Source organism: Thunnus thynnus, chromosome 11 (genome assembly GCF_963924715.1).
Source record: "Thunnus thynnus chromosome 11, fThuThy2.1, whole genome shotgun sequence".
Classification (NCBI taxonomy): Eukaryota; Metazoa; Chordata; class Actinopteri; order Scombriformes; family Scombridae; genus Thunnus; species Thunnus thynnus.
Window position 1 is genome coordinate 31776190 of NC_089527.1, and position 11040 is coordinate 31787229.

Sequence of the window (11040 nt, forward strand, 5' to 3'; positions counted from 1 at the left end):
CTTCAATGAAAAGTCCATTCTCAGTGTATGTGCACTGGATGTTTTAAGTTTCCACATCACACTCGATAAAGCTGAATACTAGACCACAATTGATGACTAGTTGTGATGTCCCAGTATCATGCTCAAAGGTACATGCCTTAAACTCTTTTTGGTGAGGTAACAAATTTTGGGTGAGCACAGAGAAACTTTCCCCCTTTAGCAGAAAACAAACTGCACAGACATGATTCTGCACAGTGAAGCTCACACATCCAACTGAAGGAACAAGAAGAAAAATATATTTTTGAGTGGAGGGGGACTTTAAAGACTTTTCTGTTTCTTCAGTTGACAGTTCCAATCAGACCTCAATATACCTCCATTGTATTGGAGAGGCTTAAATGTGGATATTTCCCAATATGGGAGACTCAAACCAAAACTAAGCTATCTGCATAACCAGATTTTACTGAGGAGAAGAGATTTTTTATTTCTGGTTTAGGTGAACCTCTTTAAACATCTTTAAAGACCATCGAACAGATTATTGCTATTCATGTCACAAAAACCACTGATAAACTGTTTATTGTACAATTTTGTCATTTTGCCAAACGCTTCACAAGGCAGGATGGTGTCGTTCCGATCCGCTTCTCATCGGTATTTTCCGCCCTTCTCCGTTGGTACTTCGATCATTTCCGCCCACTGTCGCCATCTGCTTTCTCGTCCTTCTCCAATCTCCGTGTTGTTGTTCCCGGTGACGCGGCGGAGGTGTAGCCTGACGCGGGCTCTTACGTGTCGGCCAGAATAAAAGTGGAGCTCCGGAGGCCCGGGAGTGACGAAGGGAGTCTGTATCGGTAAGGACGGAGCAGTGTCCGGTGCTCAGAGAGACAGGACGCGGCCGTAGAAAGTGTCGGTCTGGTCGGGTTCGGCCCGAAGGAAACAAAGAGATCATGGCGCCGCGGTGTGTTTGTAGCAGGATGGAGGGAGGGGAGGCTGCGGCTGTTTGGGACAAACGGAGCAAGTGTGTGGCTCTGTTAGTGAGCTAGGAGAGACTGAGTGTGTTCAAACACAGCTGAAACTGTGACAGGACTGTAGTGGTGTTAATGTGCTCACCTGTCATATGATGCTATAACTGACGGAGCTTTATGCGCAGGTTTGCGCTGTTTTTTCCTTAACGGCGCAATGAATACATTAACCGCGCGATATTCTCGTGTTTTTCTGGAACTTTCACCTCGTTATTAGATGTTTTCGATCTCGCACATTATTTTTTACTCCACACATACTCATATCACCACTGAATACTCAATATATATCTTTTTCCTATTTTCCCTTCAGTTGGTCTTGACAGAAATCGGCCATTGCAGGCCGCCGCGTTTGGTTGCTCGTTGAAAACATGAACTCAGGCCTGTAAATGTAACACACACACACACACATTGTTTCTGCTGTCAGATCAGGCTTTTTGTTTCTTCTCTCCTGGGATGTGACCGGTGTGCGTTGAGGGGGCGTTGCCCGGCCATGTGGCTCTGCTGTCACACACGGAGCATCCAAGTGATTTTTGAAAAGCAGAGGGAGAAATGTGTAAAGCCAATCATACAGCGGAGAGAAGCTACGCACAGTGTGAGATCACTGAACAACACTCACTGTGCCGCCGGAAGTCAGGCAGGGATCACATCTCTGCAGGGAAAACTGCTCCTTTATTAGAATAGTAATAATAATGATATATGCAGGTATATTGGTTCAGAGCAGGAGTATCATGTGCTACCATAGAGTTTGCTCTGTCTTTCAGATAGTTAATTAGTTTCTTCTTTCTGGTGTTTGGTTAGTGTTGAATCCAAGAGGTGACAAATGTGTAAGTTGGCAAAATAAAAAATACTGTATCATTATTACAGTTAAAATATTTTCATTAAACAGAAAAAATATATTATTATTTTTATTTCCTTTCCATTAAATAGTCAGTTAAATTAATTCAAATCAATTTATTTTACTTAAACTTTTTGTTGCCTCCTTGTAATACTCAATTTATGCAGAACATTTTAATGGGTCTCTTTATAATGATATAAAATGCATAACAGTTTGTAGAACTCATTTGCTAACATATGTTATTATCACTGTGGGAATAACTGTTGCTCATTCAGAAGAAATCCAAACACTGATGAGGGATTATTAGTATGAGTAAGCATACTTTATATAGATGATGTCATTAAAAGAGTTTTATTTTTGCAATGTTTTTGTTAAAAGAAGACTGTGGCAGTATGAGAAATATAATAATATGCTGTCAGATTCTCTCTGTCTCTGATTGATGGGCTGAAATCTGTTTTGGGGTTTTTTTTATTAAAACTTTTAGTACTAATATGTTTTTTCAGTTTTCAGATTGAGAGAAATATTAAGACACAGATTGAATGTTAAAAATATCCACACAGGGGATTCAGCACAACGCCATGGTTCAAAAAGAATGACAAGTCAAAGTCTTCAGTCTCTTCAAATGTTCTGTATAAACAATACATCAAGTCATCGTGTGACAACTTTATCACTCGCACAATAAATGTGATTCGTTGAAAAAGAACAGCACAGACAGCGGGGGGGGGGGGGGTCTTTTTTTTCTTTCTCCTATCTCATCAAAATTGTTCTGCTCTCTCAAAATTGTCTCCCTGGAGCAGTTTGTTCCACCGTATAATTAATCAAGAACAGATGCAGATGTTATTACCGAGGGCACCCATTTGATTTCCCAGACATTTATTTTCAAGTTCAGCACCCATAACGTCATATCAGATTTTATGACTATGCTGCTGGGATGAACAACTTTCACATGAACTTTTCTTTTACCGCAGACCAGAACTTTGGAAAACAGATAAAGATTTTATCTTTTATTGTAAGAAACTTTTTAGATTGATTAGATTTTAGATTGCAGGAACATTCTGGGAACATTTTTTAAGAGAACATTCCCATATCATTATTATTATTATCATTAGTGTTACCCTGCTGTTCCCTAGGAACGTTAAGATAACCTCTGCTTCATTTTTCCAAATAAAAAATCTTAGTCACACATAGATTCACTGACCAAACCCCCACTGTGTTACAACAAGACCCTACCCAAACCCGATTAGACTGAATATAACCCCCCTGAACAGTAATAACATTCATGGCACTCACATTAACAAGAAGTCAAAATATGTGTTGATCTTCCAGGAATGTTTATGCAACTAATTAAGCAAATTTGGGTCTCCAAGGTGCTTTTTTTTTACCCTGAAATGCTAGTTAGTTGGTTAATATTTTTGTTATTGAGGACTCCTTGGTGACCTTCCCTTCTCCTTCCTCCTCCTCTTCAGCTCAGCCAATGAAGATGGAGTCAGCAGCAGAGGCTCAGCAGGGGGCGGAGACTGCTGTGACTGAGACCGACAACCAGCAGATCACCCCGGCACAGATCGCCACCTTGGCACAGGTAACGGATGATGTGGACACCATAAACACTGCTGATAACACAGCTGTGTTCCAGTTTTTTAAATCTGGTAGAGAAATGTGTTTATGCTCAGCAAAGTGATGCTTACAATACAATTTAGTATAGAAACGTCACATTACCTCTGAATTTCAGGTAACCATGACAACAGGTCATGCTTCAGCAACAGGTCCCACGGTAACACTGGTACAGCTTCCCAATGGACAGACGGTTCAGGTCCATGGTGTCATCCAGGCTGCACAGCCATCTGTCATCCAGTCCCCACAGGTCCAGGCTGTACAGGTGAAACACACACACACACACACACACACACACACACAATCACAACCACAACATAAAATACATGAAGCTAAATGGTTCATTTTGATCTGTTTGTCTGTTATTCCAGATCTCCACCATAGCAGAGAGTGAGGATTCACAGGAGTCAGTAGACAGTGTGACTGACTCTCAGAAACGCAGGGAGATTCTGTCACGACGCCCCTCATACAGGTAATCACACCTGTATCAACACATACATGATGCGTGTGACAATCACAGTTATGACATCCCATAACTATATAAAAACTTTCTATTATAAAACTTATCATCTCAAGAGAAGTTGAGAGGAGAGAAAGAAGTTCAAACCCTGCTTACTTCTTCACCTCTGCATTAAGTTGGTATCAATGTCAGATTGTTGGTTTCAAAAAGTTACAGAAATTGTTGCACACACCTTCCTACACTCAGGTGTGTGGGGTCAGGGGATTCCAAGGTTGTTGGACTATATGACAAGCAGTTGTGATGAAATATACTGGCACCTGAACTCCCACCGTTGTTTGTCTCAACAGGAAAATCCTCAACGACCTTTCATCCGACGCACCAGCCGTCCCTCGTATCGAGGAGGAAAAGGCTGAGGAGGATTCATCCGCTGCCGCCGCCACGCCCTCCATCACCACTGTTACTGTCCCCACACCCATTTACCAGACCAGCAGCGGCCAATACAGTAGGTGACGGTTTGCCACAAGCTAAATGTGAAGTCACAGATGATGACTAAAATCACAGCTCATGAAATTCAGTGCTGTTATTTTATGTGACACCTTAAAAAGGCTGCTAATTCACCAAAAAAGTGTTGGTTTCACCAGAAGTTTAGAAAAACAAAAGAAACATTACAACTGTGTCTGTTAAAGGACATTTAAAAGCAATTTGAAATGTCTCGCTGGTGAATATAATGGAACATGTAGCAGTGATGTCTGAACAGGATGTAAGGCCTGAGAGCAGAAAGACAAACATAATGTCTTAATGAACGACTGATGAGCAGAGCTGGAGAACAGATCACTTTTTGGCTGCTCTGTCCTGCTATGGCTTCCTACCCAAAGTGCATAATTAAATATAACTGTACCAAAAGACATTTCTAGTGGTGTTTCTTGTCTTTTTTTCCTTTCCTCTCATTTGTTCCTGTTTTTCCTTCTTATCATCTGTCCCCTCTCACCGAACACACAGTTGCAATCACACAGGGCGGAGCCATCCAGCTGGCTAACAACGGTACAGACGGAGTCCAGGGCCTCCAGACTCTGACCATGACCAATGCGGCAGCAGCTGCTCAGCCCGGAGCCACCATCCTCCAGTACGCACAGACCAGTGATGGACAGCAGATACTGGTTCCCAGTAACCAGGTGGTAGTTCAAGGTGAGAGAGCATGCACACAGATAGCAGAGCTGTTTTTATATTGCCTGCATCAAGACTGTGGAGCAGGGCTTGTCTGGCACTGTGGATCCCCCACCAGATGAAACTGAGCCAGCTGTGCTCATCTTTCTCGCTCCACGCCATCCCGGGGATGCAAGCGTCACTGTGTGTAAACCTCTGCTGTGGAGTGTAATAAGGATGAAGCTAGGGCATCCTTGCAGAAATTATTGAAATTTTCTTCTTTTTCCCTAAAAGACAAAAACATTTCATCCGTCTCAGCCAGTGAACAAGCTAATAAAACTCTGGTTTTGTCAAGAAGTAAGAATTAAATCTCTTTTTTTTTTCCCAACCACACTGCCCAGCTGCCTCAGGTGACGTCCAGGCCTATCAGATCCGAGCAGCCCCCACCAGCACCATCGCCCCTGGGGTGGTCATGGCCTCATCCCCCGCCCTCCCCACCCAGGGCGCCACTGAGGAAGTGACTCGCAAAAGGGAGGTCCGCCTCATGAAGAACAGGTAAGAACAGAGGAGGAACCACAGCAGGTGCCACCATGAAGATCCCACCTAAACTTTTATGTGGAAAAACACACCAGCAGGCAAGACAAAGATCAGACAGCGTCATTCTAATCAAAACCAATCTCCACATTTCCACTCATGCAAGATTCTTTTAAACCACATTTTATGGATTACTAAAATTGAATCCCAGCTCAGCATTAGCTTTGCTGGATGCTTTCCAGTGATGAACGTCTTGGTAAATTAATTTAAAACAAATGAAATCAAATGATTCTTGCTAATTTGATTACTACACCCAACAGCATGCACATCCACATCCCACTAAAACCTAAAAAGCAAAGCAAAAAGACAAATTGTCTCTTATCGTTCCTACAGAGAGGCAGCCCGTGAATGTCGCAGGAAGAAGAAGGAGTATGTTAAGTGTCTGGAGAACCGAGTGGCCGTCCTGGAGAACCAAAACAAGACTCTAATTGAAGAACTCAAAGCCCTTAAAGACCTTTACTGCCATAAATCTGAGTAATTCCTGTCCTGAACACCAAGCCGGGCCAAGTAGCATTTCAGTCCCTTCAAACACTTTGACTGTTTGACTCTGCCTGCCTGGCCTTCCAGTTTGCACACAGCTGGCTCTTTTTGATGAAGTCGCCCTGATCCAGTTCTGTTTATACTACCTTCTCTCCAATAGACTGTCAGTATGAATTTGAAATGCACAGTTCTTCATTATCAGTACACTACAAACACTAGTGTGTACTGTCTTCCAGGTCTGATGACAGACATTGGCTAAGTGCTAACTGAAACGTTGTAGTCTAAAAACACTAGCTACAGTCCTGTGCAACATCATTCAGATGGTAAAATCAGCTGCATGTTTGACAACAACAGTTAACATGTGGCTTCACCTACATCTTCCTGTGGGTCAGTAATTTATAATCCAGTAATTGAGAGTCTGCATCTTATTGCCATAGTTTTGGCTACTTCACACATAAGTTAGCATAACATTGCACTCATCACCATTATTGTAGAGATTGTGGACAGAAGTGCTTCACTGAAAACCGTGTGACAACAGAGTCTAATGAGACAGAGGAAATATTAGCCTTAAACCTTCTTTCAACAACAAAACCTTTTGTCTTCATGGCCTTGTTCAGTTGGACGTTTCAGTTTTACTTAATTTTTGCAACAAATTAACAAACTTCCATAATGGTTTTATTGGGATTCTACAGTAACTTTTAATGCTACCTCTGTTTAGACCTCCAAATAAGTGTCTTTATAGTTGCTGTCTGAGGCTCATATTTCATTAGTCTCCTTGGATTCCAATGGTGCATTCATGTTCACTATGCAAGCGACAAGTTGTCCTTGAGGCATCGCCGTTGTTGCTATGGTTACCTTCAGTTTAATCTACCTTGTGCAATGATTTAGAATGATTAAAGGTGTCATGATACATGATTGTACGGACAGCCAACCAGACATTCATATTTTTCGTTGTCATGGTATAACTTTGCATTCAACGGTGGTGAGTTCAGTGTTACACAGCACACAGCCACAACTATGACAGCAAGACTCAGCTTTGCTTTTAATACGACTGAAATTGAATACATTGAAACGGCAGCAACTGTATTTGATATTTTTGCCTGCTTTATGCTACATTTTACAGTATGTTCTGTCTATACTTTATCCTAAATCAAGTCGTACAACAGTTGAGACTCAGATATTACTGTATCAGGCAAGCTCAGTCAGTTGCAGTTAAAGACTTTGAATCACTACTTGATCCATATCCTGATGTAAACCAACTTTTCACAAATATGGCCACTTGCATAGTGGACTCTTCAACCAACTGGGCACAAAAAAATTTTTTCTAAATGTTTTTAAAGATGCTACCAACTGCCTACGGAGGGACTGTGTACAGTATGTCAGCAGACAGTGGACCAACACAGTCCAATCTGTTAAAAAATGGATGAATTGTACACGGTTTTCAATTCACTCATTTAGTTTTTCTGCTTCTACTCTACACATGGTTGTCAGATCTGCTATAAAAATAAGATTATTAGCAGGCTGAGGCACAAATCTCAAAAAACATTGTTGGTTTTATAACCTGGGCTCTCATTTTTTATAGTTTTTTCCTATTGATTATGGTAACATTTTATTCACTAACTTAACTACTGAGGTCTGTGGATGTAAAAAAAAAAAAAAGAAAATCCAGGAGGGCAGCAACACAAGCAGCCATATTATCTAAATTAAATTATTTGTGCATTATATATTACACAACCTGTATGTTGTGGGGGAGGGGGGGGGCACTTTGCAGAACTCCATCCAGGTTTAACTTGCTGCAGATATGCACACAAGTAGTTTTTTAAAGCGAAGCACAATTTTAACAGACATCCAGATGTTTTCACTTTCATGGTTTAGATAATTTGGTGAAACTGGTGGTTTGTATAAAACTAATTGCTGGTGTTGCTGGTTGTGTCCACAGATATCAGCAGTTCACCGAGTGATTAAAATGTTGTCTGTGTGATGCCTAAAAGGGTCATTGGATCTGGGTTGTACAGAAAAAATTGTTGAGTAATTCTAACACTAAAGACCGAGATGTTCTTCAAACCCAACTACAGTTAAATTTGAGGTCAAACATCATCTCATGTTGCCACAGTAAAAAAAAAAAAGACAGTATGTTGTCAAAGAAATAACCACCATGATCAAAGTTGTCATTTTTCCATGAAATTTCATTTATCAGTGTTTTACAATATTGCAGTCTGTCTTAACATTGTGGACGTGTGGTAACTGGTGGTAGAATATGGAGTGGAAAAATGTGAGCTAGCGTGAGTTTAACACTAATAATCCATGTTCTTTTGAAAAGACGTGACTCTGTGGGACTGTGCTTGGTTTTGGAGAAGATACAGTACATGTATGTATTAGTCTGTTTATTTTTTATATTACTGTACATAGACTCTACAGCATGTGTAGACATCATGTATTTCTTGTTTATTTGATATGAAAAAAAATGTTCTTATGGCTTGTATGAAACCAGGTCTGCATATTTGTAACATACATCAATGTATAATAGAAGACAATGTATGTGTGTATTCATGTGATCCAGCAGGCCTACCACAATCATGGCAGCTAAGTGTACGACAAGAGGCCTTTGTTGGAGATGTAATACTTTGGAGTGCTGTACTCTGTTTAGAATGGAAAGTGTTTGTTTGTGGAGAAGAGTGAGTCTGTTTGAGAGCAGCTGGGGTCCACAGCATCTATCAGTTATTATTATTGAACTATTTAGTTTATTCCAAAACGGCTGAAAAATAGATTGTGCCACCGATGCAGCCAACCATCGGTGGTTTCAGAGTCAGCTACAGATGTTTTTCAGTTTTTTATCTTGTAGACCTGAGCATCAAATGAAAGCACAATATAACTTTCAACTGGAGCCCTTTTTATGTTTGTTTTATTGTATTTTAACTGTTTACGGTACTTTTTTTTTATTGGTTCCATGAGTAAGATACATGTCAGTGAATCCTCAACTCAATTATCTGTTCATTTCAACTGGAAAATCTAACCTGAATCCTCCCTAAACAAATTTTTTTTTGATATTTTTGTTGTAAAAGATACACTGTGATTTTGTCATGGTAACTCCAAATCCCTAAGCTTTCCTCCAGCTCAACCTGAGATATATCCAGGTTACTTCATTCTTGATGTTAGAAATAGTACTTATAGCAAAACACTCTTTACTCAAGGTCCACTTACTAGCTTTTTACAGATCTTTCAACCGTCATCACCTGACCAAAGTATGGAACTTAAGTTACGTGATAACAGTTGTTTGTTTGTAACGTTGTCCAAAGATGGTCTTTGGTTTGTTTGGCTGAAAGCTCTGGAAGCTAGTAAATGGACCTTGAGTTATGATTATATTGTCTGAAATTCAATTTCTGTGGTTGACAAATACATTTGAGTGGCTGAGTCAAGAGCTGAGAGGAAATGTGAGGGGTTTGGAGACACTAATGGTGGTGCTAACAATCAGAGTGGGTTTCTTAAAATGACTGTTCATTCTAGATGTGATTTTTAGCCCTGTAAACATCTTTCCAGAAACAACTGAGATTGTTTAAAGATGTGTTCTGTTTCTTTCTTATTACTTTTAGAAGACATCAGTACATGGTAGCTCTGTTGGTTTTATGTTTTGTTTACAGATGTTTGATATTGTACAGTATACATACTGTATGTATTTGTAAAGTGTGCAGGACTAAACGGTTGATATGGTTGAACAGGCTTAAGAAATTGCACCTCATACGTTAGACAGCTTTGAATTAATGGTCTCATATTGACCCACAACACATTAACATGTACTGTACATGTCATCCCTGATTTGCTGTCCTCTTACTGTGTGCTTCAGAGACATCTGTAGAAAGGTAACAGAGGAGAGGAAACAGTAAATCTGACAGAATCACTACTTGGGAATAACTGAGTAATCAGGGGTTGAAGAATGTTTGTAGGGCTGAGTAGCACTCAAAACTTTTACATACCGGTGCCATTATGATACCCAAGTTATCAAAATGAAAACTATTTAGTATTTTTTTTTGGGGGGGGGGATTCCACCTCTTGTAACTTACACATACTGTACTGGTGCTGAAAAAAGTAATTTATGTTGATTTGATATAGTGAGCTCAACTATGTGATGTGATTACACAATATCTTACCAACAATACCAACAGTGTTTTCATCTCTGTGCCAGAATAGTTTATACCCACAGGCCTCATTCGTGCATGAACCAGATTGATATTCATGTGTGTAAAAAAATACATATAGAATTTCTAGGACAATAATAACCTTTTTCTAACTTTTCATGTGATGAGTTTCTATATTGCCACTTTTACAAGTTATCAATTTAAGATGCCATGTATTGTATCTTGTATCTAGTATCTTGTAGAGACAAGGTCACCATATGATGCGTTATATACTGTTTGTTTCAACTTTGTCATCATATAAAACAAAACCAGCTCATTAATTGGAAGTGCTGTAACTCTGACATTACATCACTCTTTTGTAAACACTTGCTATGTCAAAATAAACTGCTCTTGAAGATTTTTTATGTGGTTTTATTGTTAATTACTCATCATACATAACGATTCCCCTCATGTCAGACATTGACAGAGCATGAAAGTATAAGATTGGCCTTTAGAAGGCAGGTACAGTAAAGAAAGTGCTGAAGAAACGTGATCGAGGAAGTGAGTGTGACAAGTACCAAAAAGTTGTACTTGAGTAGAGTACATGAATTTGTGTATTTAGCTGTTGGTTTTTTGTTTTGTTTTGTTTTGGGTTTTTTTTTTTTACCACTTCCCATTGGTTACAGTAACATAGTCACATTATACCCAAAATGTTCTGACAACTATCCCAGCATGAACTTTTACCTATAGACACCATTTCTACTTCTAGATTTGACTTTTTTTTTCAGAAAACCTGGACACAAATATATAAAA

General features: G+C 39.8%; 1 protein-coding gene across 1 annotated transcript; it reads left to right on the top strand.

Annotated features, from left to right (window-relative positions):
• The first annotated feature begins 537 nt into the window (after positions 1-537).
• creb1b (cAMP responsive element binding protein 1b) lies at positions 538-10648 on the top strand. The gene is made up of 8 exons (XM_067604473.1): positions 538-821; positions 3294-3406; positions 3557-3703; positions 3810-3910; positions 4246-4400; positions 4898-5083; positions 5443-5596; positions 5969-10648. The coding sequence occupies exons 2-8, from the start codon at positions 3302-3304 to the stop codon at positions 6111-6113; spliced, it is 993 nt and encodes a 330-aa protein (XP_067460574.1). The 5' UTR covers positions 538-821; positions 3294-3301; the 3' UTR covers positions 6114-10648.
• The last annotated feature ends 392 nt before the right edge of the window (positions 10649-11040 follow it).

Coding starts and splice junctions, on each gene's coding strand:
- creb1b (XM_067604473.1), top strand. CDS start 3,302: ATGAAGATGGAGTCAGCAGCAGAGGCTCAGCAGGGGGCGGAGACTGCT. Junction 3,407..3,556: donor AGATCGCCACCTTGGCACAG/GTAACGGATGAT, acceptor TCTGAATTTCAG/GTAACCATGACAACAGGTCA. Junction 5,597..5,968: donor GTCCGCCTCATGAAGAACAG/GTAAGAACAGAG, acceptor TCGTTCCTACAG/AGAGGCAGCCCGTGAATGTC.